This window comes from Monodelphis domestica, chromosome 1, assembly GCF_027887165.1.
Source record: "Monodelphis domestica isolate mMonDom1 chromosome 1, mMonDom1.pri, whole genome shotgun sequence".
Lineage (NCBI taxonomy): Eukaryota > Metazoa > Chordata > Mammalia > Didelphimorphia > Didelphidae > Monodelphis > Monodelphis domestica.
Genome location: NC_077227.1, coordinates 608,201,798 through 608,226,641, shown reverse-complemented (window position 1 = coordinate 608,226,641; position 24,844 = coordinate 608,201,798). Strand labels below are relative to the sequence as shown.

Below are 24,844 nucleotides of genomic sequence, written 5' to 3'. Positions count from 1 at the left end.
TTTTTAACCTGGGCGGATATTTGGTGGATCAGACTAGCTTCATTCCCAATTTAAAAAAGGCTCTTTTGGATAAAGTGAGGCAAGGAGGGGGAAGAAGGAAGTCCATTTTCCAATCATAACTTCCAAAACCCCATGTTTGCCAAGCCAACAATTTATCAATGTGATAAATGAGCTGGGAAATAAGATAATCTAAAACATTCCGACATTTCTCTTTTCTTTCCAGAAATAAACAAAAAACAAACAAGTCTTCCATCTAAGAATGTATTAAAGGTTCACATAGTTTAGTGCTCAGTTGCATTTGCATGTTTAAAAACCTTAGTCTGGGCAAAAACACCCATAATATGCTAACTTCCTGGCAAATATTCTATAGATGTGATAGTCCTTTCTGTTGTTTCTATTTTGGGCAGCCTTGGTACTGTGTCTACCTGAGCATTGGAAGAGGTATCAGTTATGTGCTGATCTTAAAAAGTGCCCCTCGTCCCTTTCCCAACACTTTAGAATCTTATTTCTGGATGCCATCATTTTCAGTTTTATTTAATGTAGTGAAGAGGGAGAGAGAATAAAATCTGAAGAAAAGTGGGGAAAACTGGCAATAACACTTTAATAGAGATTTATGAAAAATCTGGCTCTTCACCACCAGAATACACATTTATAAGCCATAAATAAAGCATACAGAAACCATAAATTAATCAGAGCCAAGTACTGTATTTCACTCTCCCAGGAACATGAATGAGGGGGTGGGTCAATTACAACAACAGACCCTCACTTTTTCTATTCCTTTTTCCCTCTATTTTTTTTTAATAAAACAACAGGCACAACCTTTTGGTTCTTAGTTAAAACTACAAGTTTTTTACACCAAAATTGGAGGTTTGTATCATCACTCTCTCACAAAGAAAAAAAAATAAGGCTTCCCTGCAACAACAACAACAGCAAAAATTAAAATTCAAACGATGCTGGAGAAGCGGGGTGTCTAAACAGTAGTGGAAAACTGGAGACTTTAAAAAGATTTTTTTTCCCTTCCTACAGAACAATGGGGAGCCAGGGAATCAAAAGCTATGGGACAGAAACTGGTGTCCTCTGCATATATGGATACACAGCTTTGATTCCCCAACTCCTCCCTCCTCTTCTCAAAAATCACCCCGAAAAGTCCATAGCCATCCCTTCTCCTCTTCTTTTCTCACCTCTGTAGGCAGAGGTCCACCTCCCACCCCCCAACCCCCAAGCCCCAGCTCTTAGGATGAGTTCATAATGGGCCGAGAATATACCCCTTGGTAGTAAGTTGTGTCTCCAGTCAGGGGTGAGGATTCTAAGCCCCCTTTGTTCGTAACGGGGCCCATAGCCAGGCTGCCAGGCATGGGGGAGCTGTAGCCAGAGTAGTGCATCACCTGTTCATAGGCCTTAAGGTCCATTTTGTGGTGGTGATGATGGTGGTGATGACTGTGGTGATGCTGTTGCTCAGATGACATGAGATTGTTAATGGAGAAGGGGTGATTAAAGGCGTAGTGGTGTTCCGGCTTCAAGTGTGCCTCAGGGGGCAGGCCTGGGTGGTGTGGTGGACCCAGCAGGTGTGCCTGCTGGACTGGGGATGGGGCAGGCTCCGGAGGACTTAGGGCTGCTGGGGTGCCCTTAAGCTCCCCCAAACCACCTCGCTTGTGCTCTTGGCAGGGGGAGGCACTGGAGTGAGGGGACTCCGTTCCAGCAGAACTGTCAGAGCCGCTAGTGGGGGGCAAACCCCCACTGCCCTCTCCTAGTTGTGCTTGCTGCCCTCCAGCTCCACTTCCTCCACCTGGCTTCTTGCCTCCACCCCCTGGGCCTCCCCCTCCCTCCTTCAGTGCCAACTGCTTCTCGCACTTGAAGCGCTTCTGCCGACGCAGGTAGCAACCATTCTCAAACATGTTACCCGAATCTGGGTGCAAAGTCCAGAAGGAGCCCTTGCCGGGCTTGTCAGGCGATCTTGGCACCTTGAGAAAACAGTCATTGAAGGAAAGAGAATGGCGGATGGAATTCTGCCAGCGCTGCTGGTTCTGTCGGTAGAAGGGGAACAAGTCCATGATCCACTGGTAGATCTCACTAAGTGTCAGCATCTTGTTGGGGCTCTGCTGAATGGCCATGGTGATGAGGGAGATGTAGGAATAGGGAGGCTTGGCATGTGTGTAACTCCGTCGGTAAGTCTTAGGGTCCCTGGATCGGTTGAGGCTGGCTTGCCCATACATGGGACTCATAGAGTTCATGTTGGCATAGGGGGCCAGGCTGTTCATACTCCCAGGGGCCTGTCCCCCCAGTGGACTCATGCTGGGGCTCAAGTGGGGAGCCATGCCCGTAACCCCTGGGGCTGCTGTGCCCCCCATGCCTGCCATGGCCCCAGCCCCTGGGGACATGCCTGCCAGGGACGGACTCATGCCAGTTCCCACGTAAGAAGACATGTTCATGGAGCTGGCACTCATGTTGGCCGAGCTACTGCCCATGGCAGCCGACATACTCATGTAAGTGTTCATGCCGTTCATGCCCAGGCCCGCATTCATATTGCTCACCGAGGAGTAGCCCTGTGGAGACACCAGGGGAAGGCAGAGAGGGAGGGAGATAAAGAGAACAGGGAAGATAGGGATGAAGAAAAAATGAGAGAGAAAAGGGACCGAATATTAACACGGAGATGGAGCACAAAGTCGATGTTCATCCCCAAAGCAGTAGAAGGGCCCTCCTTCCCCCCGCCCTACAATGTCTCTAGGGAAAGTGCCAACCAGGCAGCTGAATTTCCCACGTTTGGTTCCTTCCCTTCCCTTCCCTCTCCTCCTGCCCAGGAAGAATTCTAGGCGACTGTCTAGGGCAGCCACCTCCCGACCGGCTTCAACAACTTCATCCCACAAAGCGTCCCTTGATTGCCTGGAGGTGGTATGTTAAGGGAGGCTTGGGGGCAGTGAACAGTGGCCAGAGGCTTTTTACATTTCGGGTTGATCTGGCTAATCACCTCCAATTTAGCACCTTTTAACCGCCCCCCCCCCCTTTTAAAGCCGCCCCAACTCATAGAAACGCATCTAGAAACTCGGCTCCCAACTGGAGTCCGGGGAGGAGGACAATTACATCTAGCCACCCAGCAACCAAAGCTTGCAAAACGCCACTCGACTGGGACCAGAAGCACTGACTTGGGGTCACCTGGTTTAGAAGGAGTAAGAAGTAGTCCCCCTCCCTTCCCCCTCCCTTCCTAGGGGCTGAAGCTTTATACTTAAAATCTGAAAACAATCAAATTGCACTGAATCCGGGGTATGGTGAATAATGCAATCTCTTCCTCTAGTTGGACATCTTAAACTTTCTTTTCCTTCTTTCTCTATCCCTCTCTCAGTCCGCTTCCCTTCCAACTCCCCACCTTCCCCTCCCCTCCCCTTATTCGCCCTCCCACCCCCTCCCCAACCGATCTCTGCCAAACACAACTTTGTTAGGATAGTGTGGCTCAGCCACGGAAGAGGATTTGGAGGCGCCACAAGTCAATATTTGATCACAAAGTTAATATTATCTCAAGGCTAACACAGTGTCGTATAAAAAAGAGACCCATTTTAGCCTAAGGAGGGAGGAAAGGGAGGCTGTAGCGAGAAGTTGGGGGTGGGGGAGGAGGTGCTAGGGGTGGGGGTAGTGGAGGTGGCGGCACTGCCGCCGAAGTTGGGAGAGAAACTACCGCCGTCACCAGCCACCAGCAACTACCACCACGCCACGGAAACCAAAAAAGAAGGGGGGGAAAAAGAAAGAAAGAAAAGTGTGAGAGAGGAGACAAGTTCTTACCTCCGGTTCTCCATAGTAGCTGCTCCAGTCTGAGTGTTCGTGCCCTTCCATTTTCACAGCTCCCAGCATACTGGAAGCAGAGTGCATGGCAGTTTAAAATTTAACAGCCACAACAAACGACGAGCAATCAACCCCCCCACCCCCACCCCACCCCTAAAAAAAAAAAGGCAAGCCACCCTCCCCTCCCTCTCCCTCACACACACACTCTCTCTGGTTCACTCCCTCTTTCTCCCTCTGCCGGAGGTGGTGGTTTGAAGGGGGTGGGAGGGGTGGGCTGGGAGGGAGGGCGGAGGAGGGAGAGGAGGAAGAGGAGGAGGAGGAGGAAGAAGGGGAGGGGAAAGGCGGGGGGGGGGGGGTGCTGCTGTAGGTATTGAGGCTGCTGCTGTTGCTGCTGTCCTCCGGCTCTGGCTGCTGCTGCTGCTGCCTGGGTGGGTGGCAGTGGCTAGCAGTGAAAAGATGCCCTAAGGCGACGGAGAACCCTCCACACGAAGAGGGGGAGGACGACCAGGAGGAGGAGGAGGACTGGGAGGAGGTGTAGAAAGAGGAGGAGGACGAGTGCTGCAGTGACGTTAGTGCCTGGTGATATAGCACAGCGCGCTGGGGCTGGCCTCCAATCCCCAGGTCCCCGGCAGCCTATTTGAATAATCAGCTCACACCTAGGCGTGAGGCTGAGAGCTTCTGCCCCCCTACCCTACACCTGCCCCTTCGCAAAAGCCGGACCGCCTGAATAGCCACCACTCCATTCCAGCTGCAAGGAGATTATACCAGAGGCAGGAAAGGGGGAAAAAAAGGGGGGGGGGAAGAAAGAGAGAGAGAGACAGAGATTTTGACTGCTCATTTGCTTTCTCCCCTTCCATTTGTAGACCAGCTGTGAATGAGGGGGCATGGTAGCGGGAAAGGAGGGGGGCCAGGGCCCCCGGGAGCTGGTATCTGGCTCTTGGGCAGCAGTCCCACGGTCATGCTTCTCTAGGCTACTTGGCACGGATGGCTTGTGCTTGCTAGCTACAGAGACTGGCTCCTGGGCTTGTCTCAGAAGCTGCTTATAAACCCTGGATTTATTTATTCCGGGTTTCTTTGCTCTGAGCGATCATTCCCTGTCAAAACAACCCGACCAAGGAGTAAATTTGCAAAGCCCTGTCATATTTAGAAAAACTGTTTACACACCTTTAACTCTCCTGCTGCTGCTCCTTGGAGGGACCTCCCTATTACAATTAAGACCCCAAGCAGCCACTTATGGTGCATGGTGGGAACATTTTCTGCCTCGGAACCCGGTCGCTGCGGAAGGCCGGGGTGGGGAAAGTTCTGGAGCTGAGCAAAGAGGCAGGAGTCTTCGGGCTTTAGAATCGTCGGACTGCCTCTGACATTCAAAGAAGTCTATTGCAAGGTTACTACCCAGTCACAACGTAGGTACCCACAGCGTTTCGTAACTAAAACAAACCGGCAGGGGAAGAAATAAATAAATAAGCAAACAAATCTCACGGAAATAGACTGGGGCCATAGGAATGTTCTTTCCTCTGGTGCTCTCTCTTCCCTCCCAACCAGCAGAGATTAAAAAGAGAGAGTGAAAGAAAGAAAAACACCCCCATCACACATGCCTCCTTTGCCCTCTCGGTTCCAATCTGCCCCTGTCACTGACTATTCTCTAGATTTACCAGGTCAGACAGTCAGTCCTGGAGTTGCAAGAACCAGCCCAGTTCAGCCAGTCCACGGAAACTCACTCTTTGGAGCCCAGAACACAGTCCAGCCGAGGTAGTGGGGACGCCTCATAAACCAACGCTTTCACATCCACCCCTCCCAGAGCCCAAGGTCTGAAAATCCGCCTACAGTCGTCGCGGTCAATTTCTGCAGTCCCTGCCAGAATCGAAGACAAATGGAGATCAATAAGTGATAGGTAGTTAAGATATTAGGTGAAGAGATAGGAAGACGCCAGCAGACAGACGAACTGGGAGACATCTCATTGATATAAGTGTACAGCTAGTACGTACAGATATAGACCGTTGTCGGCTAAACAGAGGTAGAGTCAGACAGATGGTGGACAAAAAAAAAAAGGATTGATAGATATAGACCGTGTATATAGATGAACAGAAAACAAGATGGACAACAGGACGACACACGGAGAAAAGCCCTTAAGCCAAATAATCAGCAAAAGCAGAAGGGCAAATACCCGTTAGCCGCTCTCCCGCTTGCAGTGTACAGACCCCAGTCAACTTGGGACCTACACCATTGCGACAGGACGAGTTTGCAGTCGGAAATATTTAAACCGAATGCAGTTTGCCCAATGTATTTGAACATCTGAGTACATTTCTAGCAGAGCCTCTAGGCGAGGGCCAATCCGTTGGCCCCAAAAAAGTCCAAGGTCCCCTCTGAAGCTCTGCAGTTATCCGACTCTCTTTGGAGCCCTACTCTGGGCATTCTTCCCCAAGCCTGAGAGTTGCCAGAGGGGAAGTGGGGCCCTGCAAGTGATTGCTATGGCACTAGGAGACCCTTTAGGGTGCATGGCTGGAGAAGAGAGAAGGAGCAGAGAATAGCACTCCTACTATCCATAATTATTAGAGACTAAAAAGTGAAAGACAGGAGCTCTACTGGAAATAATGCTGGTCTTGGAGTCAGGGCAGAACTGTGTCTAAATCTCATCTCTGACACTTGCTAGTTATGTGACCATGAAGAAATAATTTCTCTGTCTCAATTTTCCGCTCTGTAAAATCGGGACAATAGTACTATCTCACAAAGTTGTGAAGAGCAGATGAAATAATGCATATTTAAAAATGTCCGTACTTTTAAAGGCTTTGAACAAAGTGTACAGACGTCTAAGTGCTGTTACAAAAGCCAATAAAGCTCAAAGCTGAACCAAGACTTTTGGGACACATTATATTCTGAAAGTACAAGGTTTCTCTATAGAATTTTGAAAGGGAGTGGGGCACTACATAAGTTAAGGATTCAGAAAGTTAAGGTCACATTTTACTGATAGACTTCTGATAAGCACAGGTCTCAATAGGCATATAAGATATTTTGCATGTTCATGTATAAGCTCCTAACTGGTGATTTCTTCAGTTGTCCCTAAGAGAACTCCCCAAGTATGCAAATTTCCACCTCCATTGTAATTTAAACTTAGAGAATTGTCTCTTCACTGAGAAATTAATGTAGTTAGGACCAACCAGAAGGAGGACTGAAAATCGAGGCTGACTTCAAAGCAAAGTTTCTTTATACTTTATACTATACTTACATGTTTAGAAACTTGAAAGATTAGTAGATTCACCCTTACTTAAAAAAAATAGAACTGCCAGAAACAGGCCTCTAAACCTTTTCTTACTGATTTCTCCTTAAAAAAAAAAATCACAAATGGTACCCTTCAACATCACTATCGAAATCAATCTTCTTCTTCTTGCCTCCCCCTTCTCCTCTGGCAAAGGAGTTGGAAAAGAGAAAGAGTCGGGAGAGAAGTAGGTAAGAAAACTCAGAAGTGAAGGCATAGACCACCACCAACTCTGTGCTCTAGAGGAATCTTGTTCAATCTCCAGGTCAGATCTCTCAGCAGAACCCTGAGAAAAGGCTTGTCCTCTAAAAATAGTGGTCTAGCGCCCCCTGTCGTCCATTCTCCCTGGACAGAACATTTCATACTCACCACTGACCACCGGCTTGAGGACGGGTTTGGGAAACTAGGTTTGTGCTGGGGGCTCCCGCTCCTCTTACCCAAAATGATCGGATCTCTTGCGTAGCCTCTTAGATAGCCGCTATTTGCTGGCGATTCTTTGTAGCATGTCGGGATTCCATGCAGGCCAGAACCAGAACTTCTCCTGGAGGACGTCCTGTCCTTCTCTCACCGGGGAATTCCAGCCCCCACCCAGCCCCGCCCCCACGCGGTGCAGGAATTGGCAAAGGGGACTAAGAGAGTCCTGAGGGTTACCGCCGGCAAGAAGAGCCGGCGGGGAGGTAATAAAATGTATCCTCTCTTCCTAAAGGAAAACAAGGTTGTTGGTTAATGAATGCTGCTCAGGGAATAAATATCCCGTGTGAATGAAAGGGAGGGGAAAAAATAAAGTTCTGAACCCTGTTTCTTTCCCAAACACACTGTTTTTGGAACCGACATCTCCTTCGGGATAGTCAACTCCCCTTTACGTTGGTTTTGGTTTCGGAAGCTTTATTCAATGTCTGGCTCGAAAGTGTCAGTCTGGAACTCTGGAAATGACTTCTTCCATCGACCTTCTATCCAGGAAAAGTTTCCCTGAAGTTAACAACGAACAGAAAAATTTACTCTTAACCTTATTTACTGACGAATTGACTAGTGCATTAACTCCCCCCCCCCTCCCCTTCCTTCCTTCCTTCCTTCCTTCCTTCCTTCCTTCCTTCCTTCCTTCCTTCCTTCCTTCCTTCCTTCCTTCCTTCCTTCCTTCCTTCCTTCCTTCCTTCCTTCCTTCCTCCCTTCCTTCCTTCCTTTGCTTTCTTTCCTCCCTTTTCATTATTTCTCTCTATTCCCTCCATTTCTCTTTGGTCTCTCTCTTTTCTTTTCTCCCTCCGTCCTTCCCTCCCTTCCTCCCTCCGTCCTTCCCTCCCTTTCTCCCTCCCACGTTCCTTTCCTTCCTCCCTCCCACCTTCCCTTCCTTCCTTCCTTGCGTCCTTGCTTGCTTGCTTGCTTCCTTCTTTCCTTCCTTCCTTCTCTTCCCTATTCTAACTGAATTCCAAGATGCTTTATAAAGCCCAGAATCGTAGAGGAAACTCGGTGCTACTATATTCATGATCTTCTATATTTCGGTTTCCAATTTTAATTTTTGTCATAAGTTCCCAACATTCAACATATACCTCGTTTATGTCTGCACTGGAAATAAAAATTTGTATCCTCAGATTTTTTCTTAGAATTTTTCATCTCTTTCTTCCTGGAATCATTCTCTAGGTTATAATTACTTAAAACTTTGTCCAAATAATTTCAATTGATCAGTGACCAAAACCCCTTAATTCTTTTCCATGTATAAATATTAAGAACACATTTAAATTTCAGAATGATCTTTTTTGAGATAATAGGGTTACTCTCATAGTTAATTCCCTTTTGCAGTTGATGTTAATGCAAAGAAGATAATGATAATCTATTTACTTCTCATAAAAAACTTTCCAATACTCACATAAAACTTTCCAATAAGCATTCAATTTGTCAACAATTGGACACTTACAAAAGTATATAATGTGTTTTTTTTTAGTAGAAAGAAAGCAAGTACTTTTTTGAATACTATTTTTCTGCATATAACACTAGCATATTATTCCTTCTGCCTTCACTATGGTTCATTTGTTTTTTAGCAAATATTTATGGGAAATCCATGAGATACTCCCATCCCTCTATGAAGTCTTGGACACAATTCTGGGACTGAGGCCTGGGAATGTTAGTCAATTCTAGTAAGCAATTACAAAAAGAAGTGGTGAAAATCAGAAAGTGGACAGAGTAGATTGTAAAGCCTTTGAGGGCAGGGATTCTTTTTGCCATTTTTGTATATCTGGAATTTAGCACAATGCTTAGCATATAATATTAGATGCTTAATAAATGGTTGTTGACCGACTCTCAGGGAAGAAATAATAAAATGTTAACTTGTCTGTAAAAAGTTGCCTGATCTCTGTACAAATATAAAAATCTTCTGTTGATTTCACTTGTGGTCCTGAACCATTTTATTTACTTAAGAGTTGGTTCTTGGAAAAATGTAACCAAATTATAGGTGTAGATATTTTCAAGAAGTAATTCTGTTTTTCATGTTTATTAAATCCTTTCATCATAAATTATATATTTATGTGGCACAGAGGGTAGAGTACAGGGCTTGGAATCAGGAAGACAACTTCCTGAGTTCAAATCTGGCCTCAGACACTGGTTAGCTATTTGATCTTGGGCAAATCACTTAACACTGTTTTATCTCAGTTTCCTCCTCTTTCAAATTAGCTGAAGAAGGAAATTGCAAACCATTCCAGTATTTCTGTCAAGAAAACCCCAGATGGGGTCAGGGGAGAGAAGAGAACATTATTGAGACAAATGAACAACAACAACAAAATCTTCCTAATAGACAACTAAAAGCCACTTTCTGGCAAAGAAATAAGTAAAAACATGTACTTATTTAATGTCTGTAAAGAGAACTTTTCTCATTATTGGCCTCTGCATGTCAGTCATAATAATTGCATCAAATTCATTGAGAAAAGTACTGGATTATCTATGTATACCAAGCTTGTCCCTCCCTCTTGTTGAAGACTCCTGAGAAAGGAATTTTTAAATTTTATCTTTGCATGTCCAGTGCCTGGTATAGAGCCTTGGCACATACAAGGTGCTTAATTATTATTTTAGAAATTAAAAAATTTATTAAAGATCATCAGGTTATAAGGGATGGTGATAAGGGATCTAAGGTTATAAGGGATCTAATGTTATAAGGGATGGTGGAAGACATCTAGTCCAATCTCTGAATTTTCATGAGAAAATAGAGATCTCAAATAGTTAAGTGACTTGACCAAGTTACACAGGTTAAAAAGTGGCAGAACTAGTATTTGAAATCAAGATCCTCCAGCTTTTCATTTACTGCACTGTGTTGGAAGTAAGGATTAAGAATCTAAAGTTCTAGATCACCTTAGTGGCTAAACAGAGGCATCTTCACAATTGAATACTGGTCTGATTGAAAAGTAGGAGATCTCTAGCTCAGATAAGATATTCAGATGCTCTAACTGAATATGAAAGGATGTCTTGTCCCATGTCTTTAGATCATTTGGAAGATTTTGTGCCAGCCAAGAGACTCATTCTTTTTCTTTATCTTGGAGAGAGACAGGAACTAGAAGTAAGCTAAAATAGGGTATCTTGCTTGCTCTAATGTTGTATGGTGGGTTATGATTAGAGCAGGTTTTTCTCCTTTTTCTTTTTTTCCTCTTTAGATGCTTCTGTGGGGGAGCCAATGGGAGACTAGATAATGTTAAGCTTCCTTCCAATCCCAAGTAGTTCACATTTATGTAGCACTTTCCAAATAATAAGCCTATGAGATTGGTAGTACAAATTTATCCTTATTTTACAAAGTATACTTTGATCATCACTGAGACTCTGATAGACTTTGGACAGTTGGTCCAGCAGGTCTGGTATAAATTCTCACTCCCCACCACACATTTCAGAATCTTTAGCTTCCTTTAGAAACTTTACCATTCAGTTGCCAACTTCTAAATGAAATCTTTACCACCTCCTCCTCCCAATCACCCCATCCAGTCACTTATTAATGCTGTCTCCCTTTCAAACTTACTTTGTCATACTCCAATGTAATAATAATCATAGCAAAAATAACAGTTAATATTTATAAAGTATTTTAAGGTTTGAAAAGCACTTTACTAATATTGTTATGGGGCAGCTAGATGGCACGATGGACAGAGTGCTAGGGCTGGAGTTAGGAAGACATCTTCCTGTGTATTCCAAATAATGTTTGTCTCAGTTTCCAAATTTGAAAAATGAACTGGAGAAGGAAATGGCAAACCATTAGAGTATTTCTGTCAAGAAAACCCCAAATGGGGTCTTAAAGAGTTAAACACTAATGAAATGACTGAACACCAATAAACACCAATATTATTTCCTTTTATCCTGGGTTTAAAAATGTATATGTGTATGTATCTATATATTAATATATTTATATTATAAGCATGATATCATTTTAGGTAGCTAGGTACTATAATGGATAGGGTATTGTGCCTAGATTCAGGGAAGACTTGAATTCAAATCTGTCCTCAAACACTTAATACCTGTGGAACTGTCTTTGTCTCAGCTTCCTCACCTGTAAAATGGAGAACATAATAGCACATCTTTTGCAGTATTGTTGTAAGGATCAAATGAGTTAATATTTATAAAATTCTTAGCAGAGTGTCTTGCACATAGTAGACATGATGTAAATGTGTAGTCCCTCACCTATCCCTTTCTTTTATCCTAAAAAGAAGTCTCTCACATTTCATTTGTGTCTTTTTCTTAAGGCCAATGTTTATTGGATTAGGTGATTTATGGAATGGTGATCAACTGCAAGTGATGAAATACAGAAAGTAAGGTCTTTGGACTGTGTGCCCAGTACCCTGTCCACTCCCTCAAATATATTCCTTTGTTTCTAGAACTTGCAAAATTCAAAGAGATTTGTAGGGTTTCTGATTTCAAATGCAGGGATTTCTTTTAAACAGAATACCCCAAAGACTGGTTTGATTTGAGTTTCCCTCTAATCTGGGATGTGTATAGGCACATGTGTGTGTCCAGGGGCTAACTGAGATGTTTGGGAATAGGCAAAAGAGTTTTTCCTGCAATATTTGTAGTGAATGAATTTAATTTTCCATTTATTTAGATTAAAACAACAACAGTAGCATCAATAAAAATAGTAACAACCAAAAAGCAAAATACAATAACAAAGAGTCAGAGAAAAGGAACCATGAGATTGGTTTTTGGAAGGGATGCAGGGTAGTATTTTTAGAACTGGGAATTCCACAGCAATGCAGTGGAAGGTCTTAGGACAAAGGGAAGTGATGGCTACATCCACATATTTTAGTGGCTCTAAAGAGACCCAGAATTAGAAAATTGTCTACAATTTTTATATATCATCCTGGCTATTTGGGATTTGAATTAGTGCAGAGGGAATGTAATGGTGGTGGTGGTGGGGTGTGTGTGTATGTGTGTGTACTTTTCCTCTTTTCTATGGGAAAAGGAATGTTTCCATATCTCTTCTCCCCCCTTTAACACTTAACTCATACTCAAAATGAGGCCTCCCTCCTCCTTACAACTACTTGGGAATAAATTGTCCCTGAGGGCAATGCAGGGTTATGCTACCTTGTACAATCTCAGTCATCATTACCTCCGATTCTCAATACCACCATCTCCAGTCTTCAGTCTGACTTTCATGTATGTGAATTAAGGATTCCATTCCATTTCTACAGCTGGGACCAAGGCCTTGTTCCCAGAAATGAGTGGATGCATGGTCTTTCTGAATATGGTATCTCTACAATGTCTAAGACCTTTGCTCATATTATGATAAAATTATGATAAAAACATTATCCATTTGGGGAGCTCTGATCATAAGATTACATAGAAATTTGAAATTGGAATGGATTTTAATGACTATTTTGTCCATTTTACAGATGAAGGAAGTGAGGCTTAGAAAGGTACATATTTGGAGTGGAAGATTCAGCCTCTAATCCTACCTGACATTTACTAGTTGCTTGACCACAGACAAATCACTTTTAGAATCTCAGTTTCTTAATTTATAAAGTGACTTGCACTAACTATCCATTCCATAGTGTTGTGCCAAGGAAAGAGATTTGCCTACCTTAAAACATTATATAAATGTGACTTTTTTTTTAAAAGACATGATCTTCATCACTTTGACACAACTTACTATTGGGGCTAGTAAAAAATGTTTGGTTATGATACCATGGAATAAGAACAGATTGAACAGAGGGACAATCTTCCTTTGGATTCTACCTGTGCAAATATGGTCAAGTATATCATGCACCAAGTCCTCATTTCCCTTAGTAGTAAAATGTGTGAGGAAGTTGGACTACATGCCATCTGATGTTTCTTCTAGCTCTATGATCCCATTGTTTTTAACTACTGTAGTTGGTCAAACATATTTGCATATATTTTGTACATTTTCACTTGTGTACATGCTATATCAGGTAACTAAGTGACAAAGTAGATAGAGTGCTGGGCTTGGAGTCAGGTAAATTCATTGTCCTGAGTTTAAATGTGGTTTCAGTCATTTATTGACTGTATGATCCTGAGCAAGTCACCTAACTCTGCTTGCCTCAGTTTACCTCATCTGTAAAGCAAGCTGGAGAACGAAATGGCAAACCAAGAAAATTCCAAATGGAGTCACAAAGATTCAGCACTATTGAAAACATTGAATAACAACAACAAACATATTACATTCTCTGTAAAATTAAAAGTTTATGAGAACATTGACATTTCATTTGACCATTGACTCCTCAAAGCTAAAATAATGCCTTGAAAATGGCATGAAGTTTCTTGAATTAAGAATGGATGGAATAGAAGTTTTATGGTATAGTGGATAAAGCATTAGACTTGAAATAAGGAAGACCTAGGTTCCAATCTTGCTTTAGGCATTTGCTAGTTGGTGACTCAGGACAAGTCTTTTATCTAGTCTTTACTGAAGTTTACTCCCCTGTAAAATTAGAAGGGTGGACTCAATGACCTTGAAGATTTTGAAAATCCCTTTCAACTCAATTTATTAGTCTATCAATCCTACTAGCAAACACAGAGGTGATTCCTGTTCTCTAGTAGCTTACTTACTCATAAGCAAAAGACAAGGTATCTAAGATAAAATAACAGTCACTATGGAGCAGTAGAATATTAAGATCCTCTTGATTTTATCCAATTTAACAAAGGGAATGAGTATCAGAGGAGGAGACTAAAAAACCCAGATATTCTTAGATTGCTGGGGCTCTTAATTACTTAAAAACCTCATGAAGTTTGAGGATTGAAATACAAGCTGTATGTCGTTTAGTCTAATAAATATTTATTGTTTTAATACAATATTAATAAAGAATACAAATGATATTATTTCAAAAAGAGTGTGGTCTTGGTTAGAAGACTCAAATATTCAGAAACAGGAAGTGAGAGCTCACTGCTGATTTTGCTGTGACTAGAGTTCTTTCCTAGTTTCATTCCTTAAAGTTGGATGAAAACCCCACTCTTGGCATCTTCGAAAGATATTAAGTAACTATTATATTCACACTTAACACTTTTTGTTTGCAAAGTTCTTGTGACTGATGATTAATTCTGAAGGTAGAGACAACATTGTGGAGGATTCCCATGCCAGTGGGCTTTGGGGCTAAAGTTGTTCTGTTTTAGTTATATCTGACTGCTCAGGACTCCATTTGGGGTTTCCTTGGCCAAAAAAACAAAACAACAACAACAAAAAAAACCAAACAACTGCAGGAGTTTGCCATTTCCTTCTCCTTTGATAGATGAACAAACTGAGGCAAACAGGGTTTAGTGACTTGCCTGGGATCATACAACTAGTAAGTGCCTGAGCTTAAACTAATGATGAAGATGAGTCTGCTTGACTCTGGGATCAGTATTCTACCTACTTTTCTACACATCTGCCCCAGGAACTGAGATTACACATGGATTCAGCAGGAACTAGGGGTAAATTTTTATCAAGCAGCTCTTTAAACAAGCTTTATGCACAACAAAATTTTAATTTTATCTACATTATTAATTTTTCCAGCACTTTCTTATGTCTGAAAATCAACAACAAATTTTTAAAAATCAAATTCTGATTTTAAGAAAATTTCATTTTGGAAATTTAATAATTAGCGGCAACTAGGTAGCACATTGGATAGAACACCAGACTTGAAGTTAGGAGGTATTGGGTTCAAATTTGATCTCAGACACTTCCTAGTTATGTGACCCTGGGCAAGTCACTTAGCCTAAATTGCCTAGCCCTTACTGTTCTTCTGCCTTAGATAGTGATTCTGAAGTCAGAAAGTAAGAGTTTAAAAAGAAAAAGAAAAAAAATTAATAATTAGCTCTTGAGAACCATTATGATCTGGCTCCAGCACATCCCTAATAAGAACCCATGGTTTCATTAGAATGGTCAACATCTTACATGTGGGAGCTCCCTGCACCAAAGCAGATCGCAGTAGGAGCACACATTTGCATTTTCAGTTTAAGGTTTTCAAGTCATCTTACATACATTATTACATGTGTTCTACAAAACCACCATATGAGTTGTTATTGTTTTAATTTAATTTTTATCTTTAATTTTTCTTACTATACAAATGAGGGAAAATAGCCATGAGAGAAATTAAGAGCCCTAAGTGTATGTGGCAAGATTTAAACTTTGGTCTTCCTGACTCAAAGCCTAGTATTCTATCCATTGAGTCATATTGCTTTTTCTCAATAACTCATGGCCTTACAGAGTTTTCTGACTCACAGAGAAATTAAATGATCTGCCCCACAGTCAAAAGGGCAGTAAGTGTCAGAAACAAAACTTGCATTTGAGTTTTTTAACTTTGAGGAAAGCTCTTCTTGTTATGCTAACACACATTTTAATATAATTATACATGAAGCTAAAAAATTGATTTCTACTTGCAGTTTTCATTTTGTTACCCGATATAGTAGATTATAATAGATTATAATAGAACTGGGAATTAAAGAAATAAGGTCTTGGTGTTCCTCACAACTTTCTGTGTGCCTTACTCAAATTCTCTTCTCTTCTATTTTCTCTCCAACCATATTTGAATAATATGGTTTTCCATACATCTCTAATAGAGGCTAACTAGTTTACATGATCTCTTTGGGGAAAAGATGATATAAATGGACAAAGAACGTGTGCTTTTATCTCAGGTTCTTTACTAGATACCATAGACATGTATAATTCTAGGCAAAAACTAGACCTGGTCAAACCAAGAGGATCTGCTCAGTTACCATCCTTCTTAGAAAATATTATGACCTCAACATTCTACTTAATCTCTTCCTAACCCTTTGAAGGATAAACATATGATTTCAGCTTTCTTGCTGAAAGTAACCACCAACCTCTTCCAGTTTTCAGATCTTCCTAACTCCTCACCTCCAATAATATGCTAAACTGCTCTCTCTCTCTGTCTCTTTGTCTCTCTCTGTCTCTCTGTCTCTCTGTTTTCAAGTCTTCTTCCTCCTCTGAGCATCTTGACTGACAGTCCCCAAATTCTTTCAGTAACTGAACATTTTTAACTTTCCTTACCAAAAATCCCAATAATTTGCAAAACTACTATAATTTCTCTTCAGTCAGTCAATAAGCATTTATTAGACACCTATTATATGCTAGGCACAATGCTAAGTGCAGGGTATATAAAAAGATTCAGAAAATCTTTACTTTTGAAGAACTCAGCCTAATGGGGGAGACAAAATGCAAATAAGTGTATGAAGGAGATATAAACAAAATAAAATTAAGATAATCAACAAAGAGAAGGCACTAGAATTAAGAGGGACTGAGAATTATTTTCAATGGGAGGTTGGAATTTACCTGGGAATTGAAGGAAACCAGGGAAACCATGAAGCAGAGATGAGGAGGGAACATTCTAAGAATAGGGGACACAACCAATATAAATGCAGACAAGAGATGAAGTGTCCTTTTGAAGCAAGAGGGCAGTGTCACTGGATCATAGTGTGTCTTATTGGTAATATAGGAAAGAGTCAGGTTATGATGGCTTTCAATGCAAAACAGAAGATTTTTCATTGAACCTGTAAGTGACAGAGGACTATTGAAGTTTATTGAGTCAACTATCTAGGTTTCAGTTTCCTCCCTTGTAAAATGAAGAGGTTGGATTAGATTATAGGGTCATGGAACTAGTGCTGGAAGCTACTTAAGAAGTCACTGAATCCAAGTCCATTATTTTAATTTTTAAAATATACTTAGTAACTATCACCATCAAAAAATTAAATAAATGCATTAAAATCATTTGCAAAACCACAAACTCCTTATTGTTTATAAATTAAAAATATGTAAATTATATATGTGGGCTAATATAAATATTCTCTGCTTTTGAGTTCCCCCTGGATTTGTCTTACTTTGATATTTTTTCTCTTTTTTTTCCCTCTGGCTATTTTAAAAATAATCACAGTATATATTATTTTTATTCTCCTTTCTTCTCTTTTTATCTCTTCACATATTTCCCTTATTTTTTTATACACTACTATCATTAAAAAAAGTTCTTTTCAGTTATTCTCCTAACGTGCTAAAAAATTTACCCAATATCCCTGAGCTCACTCACATCTCTCTTTGTACATTTGTCCTCAGGACCTTGAGCTGACTCTACCAATCTTCCTTCTCTCATAAAGCCCCACTTCACTAACTTGAATTCAGTCCAACTTGGTGGACCTGCCCAAGGGTAAGAGTTCTCTTGCCAAGTTTCACTCATTTTGATAAAGACTTCCTCTTAGATCATTTTCAGACAATTCAAAAAGGTTCTTTCTTGATGAAGGATATAACTACCTATTCCTATATGAGTATTGCAATCTCACTCACAATGAGAAAAAAACTCACTTCTATAGCCAGTTTTCTGGCCTTAAGAAAAAAAAAATACAAATCCTCCCTGTAAATTTTACTCATTCCAGACATGAATTTTGGAGAAATCTTTTGTTTCCGTTTGGTGGTGGTGCAGCATCAACTCCTTCTGGATCCACTTTTTTAACCCATCTGTTTGGGTCCTCGAGGGAAAATGACTTCTCCCCTTGAAGAATCCAAAGAAATAAGCCCAAGGAGTTGAGGCTTCTAATACTATTGATCAGATGGCCCCCTTAGACATTCTTCCCAATATCAATCAACCAGCCAACATCAATTAGTTCCTAGAAAAGGATATTCATTATGAAAGTATTGAAAGGCCAGTAGTTCCAATACTATGCCCTCAAACAAGGAGGCACACACTCTTTTCTTGAATTTATAAACTATCTGGGGAGAACATTTTAATTTAAGTATAGAAATAATTAGGCATACAAGTAGCAAACATGGGGTCAAGGGATACCTTGGCCCTGGGAGACATTTTCTCCTTTTCTCAAGTACTCATGATATTCTTCTTAGGTGTATATATCTCTTTATGTGGTAAAGGATATGAGAATCAAGTATCCATGCTACCAGAGAGACCTCAGCTAATTCTTCCCTGTCAAAACTTTGAAGCTGCCACTGTCCTTGGGTTCTTTCCATTTCTGTTGCCAGGAGTTTTCTCTGACATTAAGCTCTGCTACTACTTCTACTTCTGGTAGAATGCTCCCAACTACAATTACTGAGAGAGGGGAGAAGATTTTTGATGATACTTTCCACTTTTCAAAGTTAACAAAGTCAGAACTTCATCAGTTATGATTCCATACATGTGTTCACCTAAGATCAGGAAAAAAAAAAGACACAAAGGAAATAGTTGCCCCATGGGACATTCAGAGACACAGTGAGAGGTAGGACAACTTTGTCTTTCCTCTACTTGGATCTCATAGCAGCTCCAGCTCCACTTGTTGACAGGAAGAAAAAACACAGAAGGGAGTTACTTGAGGGTCAATTACACCAGTTCTTTTTTCAGACTCAATTTTGTCTCGGAACTTCCCGAGTTATTGGTTTCTCCAGGTGGGAAGCCAATCAGAAGATCTCTTGTCAACACACAGCCTCAGCCCCATTCCTGAAGTCATTCATGAAAGGAATTAGGCTCGCCAGATCTCCACATGTGTTTGGATTGGAAGCAGAGTGGGAAATATCTGAATGTGCTGTGTACAACATACCAGTGAAGAGAAATTGGAGCTTGCTCCAGGACTGTTCTTTCTTTTTCAATCACTGCCACAACTAGAAAGGCACGGAAATGAATATTAATCAACTGTTATGGGCTTTCTACAACCCTCCTCCCCCATTTATAGCCATATATCAAGCAGTCAGCATATCCTTTGATTTATCTTCCTAGAGCTACCCCTGCTCCCATTAGTAATAATGGTTGTTGAATTATCATTAATATTAGGATGATTAGTATTAGAAATTTTTCTAGAGCTATTGGTGCCTCTTTTAGCTTCTCTAGCAGGGAGGTAATGAAGACAGATAAGTTCCGCATATGGAGATTCATATTTGCCACATACTGTCCTTAGGGATCTAGGTTAATAGGATTCTAGGATCCTAGATCTAAAGCTGGAAGGGACTTTATAAAGCATCTAGTTCAGTACCAGCATTTTATTTTATTTTATTTATTTATTTATTTTTTTGCAGTTTGTGGTTAATTTATTTTCAAATGTATAAATGCGTGCATTGGAATGGATGTTTAATTGCTAATATCTATTTTTTTATTTTTTAATTTTTATTTGGTCATTTCCAAACACTATTCATTGGAAACAAAGATCATTTTCTTTTCTTCCCTTCCCCCTCCCACCACCTCTCCCATAGCCCACATGTGATTCCATTGGGTATCACATGTGTTCTTGATTCAAACCCATTTCCCTGTTGTTGGTATTTGCATTAGAGTGTTCATTTAGAGTCTCTCCTCAGTCATATCCCCTCCACCCCTGTAGTCAAGCAGTTGCTTTTCTTCGGTGTTTTTACTCCCACAGTTTATCTTCTGCTTGTGGATAGTGTTTTTTAGATCCCTGCAGATTGTTCAGGGACATTGCATTGACACTAATGGAGAAGTCCATCACCTTCAATTGTACCACAATGTATCAGTCTCTGTGTACGATGTTTTCCTGGTTCTGCTCCTTTCACTCTGCATCACTTCCTGGAGGTTGTTCCAGTCTCTATGGAATTCCTCCACTTTATTATTCCTTTGAGCACAATAGTATTCCATCACCAACATATACCACAATTTGTTCAGCCATTCCCCAATTGAAGGGTATCCCCTCATTTTCCAATTTTTGGCCACCACAAAGAGTGCAGCTATGAATATTTTTGTACAAGTCTTTTTCCTTATTATCTCTTTGGGGTACAAGCCCAGCAGTGCTATGGCTGGATCAAAGGGCAGACAGTATTTTATCACCCTTTGCGCATAGTTCCAAATTGCCCTCCAGAATGGTTGGATCAATTCACAACTCCACCAGCAATGAATTAGTGTCCCAACTTTGCCACATCCCCTCCAGCATTCATTACTTTCCATAGCTGTCATGTTAGCCAATCTGCTAGGTGTGAGGTGATACCTCAGAGTTGTTTTGATTTGCATCTCTCTGATTATAAGAGATGTAGAGCTCTTTTCATGTGCTTATTAATAGTTTTGATTTCTTTGGCTGAGAACTGCCTGTTCATGTCCCTTGCCCATTCATCAATTGGAGAATGGCTTGATTTTTTGTACAATTGATTTAGCTCTTTGTAAATTTGAGTAATTAAACCTTTGTCAGAGGTTTTTATGAAGATTGTTTCCCAATTTGTTGCTACCCTTCTGATTTTAGTTACATTGGTTTTGTTTGTACAAAACCTTTTTAATTTGATGTAGTAAAAATTATTTTACATTTTGTGACTCTTTCTAAGTCTTGCTTGGTTTTAAAATCTTTCCCTTCCCAAAGGTCTGACATGTATACTATTCTGTGCTCATCTAATTTACTTATAGTTTCCTTCTTTATGTTCAAGTCATTCACTCATTCTGAATTTATCTTGGTGTAGGGTGTGAGGTGTTGATCCAAACCTAATCTCTCCCACACTGTCTTCCAATTTTCCCAGCAGTTTTTATCAAATAATGGATTTTTGTCCCAAAAGCTGGGGTCTTTGGGTTTGTCATAAACTGTCTTGCTGAGATCATTTACGCCAAGTCTATTCCACTGATCCTCCTTTCTGTCTCTTAGCTAGTACCAAATTGTTTTGATAACCACCGCTTTATAGTATAGTTTGAGATCTGGGACTGCAAGTCCTCCTTCCTTTGCATTTTTTTCCCCCATGATTTCCCTGGATATCCTTGATCTTTTGTTCTTCCAAATGAACTTAGTTACGGGTTTTTCTAATTCAGTAAAGAAGTTTTTTGGTAGTTTAATGGGTATGGCACTAAATAAATAAATTAATTTGGGTAGGATTGTCATTTTTATTATGTTAGCTCATCCTACCCATGAGCAATCAATGTTTTTCCAATTGTTTAAATCTAGTTTTAGCTGTGTGGAAAGTGTTTTGTAGTTGTGTTCATATAGTTCCTGTGTTTGTCTCGGCAGATAAATTCCTAAGTACTTTATATTGTCTTGGGTGATTTAAAATGGAATTTCTCTCTCTATTTCTTGCTGCTGAGATGTGTTGGAAATACATAGAAATGCTGATGACTTAATAAGGGTTTATTTTGTATCCTGCAACTTTGCTAAAGTTGTTGATTATTTCAAGTAACTTTTTGGTTGATTCTCTAGGATTCCTTAAGTAAACCATCATATCGTCTGCAAAGAGTGATAGCTTGGTCGCCTCATTGCCAATTTTAATACCTTCAATTTCTTTTTCTTCTCTAATTGCTACTGCTAATGTTTCTAGTACAATATTAAATAATAGAGGTGATAATGGGCATCCTTGTTTTACTCCTGATCTTATTGGAAAGGCTTCTAGTTTATCCCCATTGCAGATGATGTTTGCTGATGGTTTTAGGTATATAGTGTTTATTATTTTTAGGAAAGGCCCTTCTATTCCTATACTTTCTAGTGTTTTCAATAGAAATGGGTGTTGTATTTTATCAAAGGCTTTTTCTGCATCTATTGGAAAAATCATGTGATTTTTGTCAGTTTGCTTGTTAATATGGCCAATTATGTGGATGGTTTTCCTAATATTGAACCATCCTTGCATTCCTGGTATGAATCCTGCCTGGTCATAGTGGATGACCCTTGTGATGACTTGCTGGAGTCTTTTTGCTAGTATCCTATTTAGGATTTTTGCATCTATATTCATTAGGGAGATTGGTCTATAGTTTTCTTTCTCTGTTTTTGACCTGCCTGGCTTTGGGATCAGTACCATGTTTGTGTCGTAGAATGAATTTGGTAGAACTCCTTCCTGGCCTATTCTGTCAAATAGTTTGTTTAATATTGGGATTAGTTGTTCTTTGAATGTTTGATAGAATTCATTTGTGAATCCATCTGGACCTGGGGATTTTTTCTTAGGGAGTTCTTTGATGGCTTGTTCAATTTCTTTTTCTGAAATGGGATTGTTAAAGTAATTTATTTCTTCCTCTTTTAGTCTAGGCAATTTATATTTTTGTAAGTATTCATCCATATCACCTAGATCGCCATATTTTTTGCCATATAATTGGGCATACTAGTTTTTAATGATTGCTTTAATTTCCTCTTCATTAGAGGTGAGGTCTCCTTTTTCATCTTGGATACTGTCAATTTGGTTTATTTCTTTCCTTTTTTTAATTAGACTGACTAGTACTTTGTCTATTTTATTTGTTTTTTCAAAGTACCAGCTTCTAGTCTTATTTATTAAATCACTAGTTCTTTGACTTTCAATTTTATTAATTTCTCCTTTGAGTTTTAGGATCTCTAATTTAGTCTTCATCTTAGAATTTTTAATTTGTTCACTTTCTAATTTTTTAATTTGCATGCCCAATTCATTGATCTCTGCCCTTCTTAATTTGTTAATATATGAACTCAAGGATATAAATTTCCCCCTGAGTACTGCTTTGGCTGCATCCCATAGGTTTTGAAAGGATGTCTCATCATTGTCATTTTCTTCAATGAAGTTATTAATTGTTTCTATGATTTGTTCTTTAACTAACTGGTTTTGGAGAATCATATTATTTAATTTCCAATTAATTTTCGATTTACCTCTCCATGTTCCCTTACTAATTATTATTTTCATTGCATTGTGATCTGTGAAAGTTGCATTTATTATTTCTGCTCTTTCATACTTGTTTGCAATGTTTTTATGCCCTAATACATGGTCAGTTTTTGTGAATGTACCATGTGCTGCAGAAAAGAAGGTATATTCCTTTTTGTCCCTATTTATTTTTCTCCACATGTCTACTAACTAATTTTTCTAAGATTTCATTCATTTCTCTTACTTCTTTCTTATTTAGTTTTTGGTTTGATTTATCTAGTTCAGATAGAGGAAGGTTCAGATCTCCCATTAGTATAGTTTTTCTATCTATTTTGTCCTTGAGTTCCTCTAGTTTCTCCTTTAGAAATTTGGATGTTATGCCATTTGGTGCATGCATGTTGAGTACAGAGATTTCCTCACTGTCTATATTGCCTTTTATCAGGATATAATTACCTTCCCTATCTCTTTTAACTAGATTTATTTTTACTTTGGCTTTGTCGGATGTCATGATTGCGACTCCTGCCTTCTTTTTGTCAGTTGATGCCCAATAGATTTGGCTCCACCCTCTTGCTTTCACCCTATGTGTGTCTACCTTGCTTATATGTGTTTTTTGTAGACAGCATATGGTAGGGTTTTGGACTCTAATCCTCTCTGCTATTCTCTTGCATTTTATGGGTGAGTTCATTCCATTCACATTCAGAGTTATGATTATTATCTGTGTATTTCCCAGCATTTTGATTTCTGCTCCTTTTCCTGCTTTTTCTTCTTTCACTATTTCCTTCTACACCAATGTTTGCTTTTGAACAGTCCCCCTTGTTCCCACCCTTATTTTACTTTCCTTTCTACCCCCTCCCTATTTATCCCCCCTCCTTATTTTCCCTATAGTCTTTCTAAAATTAACCCCCGCTCCCTCCCTCTCTTGTACTGCTTCCCTCCCCACCAGACTGTTTGTTACTGTTCTACTCCCCTATAGGGTGCAAATCTATTCTCTGCCCCCAATGGATTGGATTGTTTTTCCCTCTTTGAGTCACTTTCAAATCATGTAAAAGTTGAGTATTTCCTGACTCCGACCTCTTTACCCTTCCAGTGTATTGATGTTCTCTCCCCTCCCACCATGAGCTTCTTTATGACATATAAATTTACCCCCATTTGTTTCTTTTCCCATTTCTTTTAATATTAACCTATTTTTAAGCTCTAGTTATATATATATATATATATATATAGGCATACTTATGCGTATATATTTTTGCATGCATATATCTATATGCCTATTTATGTCTTGTCCTTTCATCCTATACAGTTTGTTGCTGTTCCCTCTAAGTATACTTCTTTTTGCTGCCCAGGTAATAACAACAGTTTTTAAGAGTTACCAATGACCTCTTTTCTTATGGGGATACATATCATTTTAACTTATTGAGTCTCTTAAAAAAATTTTTTTTTGTTTTAATTTTTCCCCCTCTTTTTTAATTACCTTTTGATGATTCTCTTGAGTTCTGTGCTTGGACATCAAATTTTCTGTTCAGGTCTGGTCTTTTCTTTACAAATTCTTGGAATTCTTCTATTTTGTTGAATGACCATACTTTCCCCTGTAAGAATATAGTCAGTTTTGCTGGGTAATTGATTCTTGGTTGTAGACCTAGTTCCCTTGCTTTCTGGAATATCGTATTCTATGCCTTTCTTTTTTTCAGTGTGGATGCAGCCAGATCCTGAGTTATCCTCACTGTGGTTCCTTGGTATCTGAATGACTTCTTCTTGGCAGCTTGTAATATCTTTTCTTTGGTCTGATAGTTCTTGAATTTGGCTATAACATTCCTGGGTGTTGTCAGTTGGGGATTAAGTACAGGAGGTGATCTGTGGATTCTATCAACCTCCACTTTTCC

General features: G+C 40.0%; 1 protein-coding gene across 12 annotated transcripts; it reads right to left on the bottom strand.

The window, feature by feature from the left end:
* Positions 1 to 505: 505 nt before the first annotated feature.
* Positions 506 to 24,556, bottom strand: FOXA2 (forkhead box A2). 12 transcript variants are annotated; one of them, XM_007476622.3, is made up of 6 exons: positions 24,436 to 24,556; positions 19,001 to 19,061; positions 7,462 to 7,993; positions 5,490 to 5,622; positions 3,772 to 3,841; positions 506 to 2,543 (listed from the first exon to the last, which is right to left on the bottom strand). In XM_007476622.3, exons 5-6 carry the CDS (start codon positions 3,838 to 3,840, stop codon positions 1,233 to 1,235), a joined length of 1,380 nt encoding a protein of 459 aa, XP_007476684.1. In that variant the 5' UTR covers position 3,841; positions 5,490 to 5,622; positions 7,462 to 7,993; positions 19,001 to 19,061; positions 24,436 to 24,556; the 3' UTR covers positions 506 to 1,232. The 12 variants fall into 12 exon arrangements, with proteins under 12 accessions (XP_007476684.1, XP_056669804.1, XP_056669801.1 ...); XM_056813826.1 differs by lacking the exon at positions 5,490 to 5,622; XM_056813823.1 differs by lacking the exons at positions 7,462 to 7,993; positions 19,001 to 19,061; positions 24,436 to 24,556 and adding exons at positions 4,936 to 5,198; positions 5,936 to 6,937 and having other exon boundaries at positions 5,424 to 5,622.
* Between the last annotated feature and the right edge of the window lie 288 nt (positions 24,557 to 24,844).

Excerpts from the sequence above, each read along its gene's own strand:
- FOXA2 (XM_001382060.3), bottom strand. The coding sequence starts at position 3,858 with ATGCACTCTGCTTCCAGTATGCTGGGAGCTGTGAAAATGGAAGGGCAC. Across the intron at positions 2,544-3,771 it reads GCTACTATGGAGAACCGGAG|GGCTACTCCTCGGTGAGCAA; the intron begins GTAAGAACTTGT and ends GTGTCTCCACAG.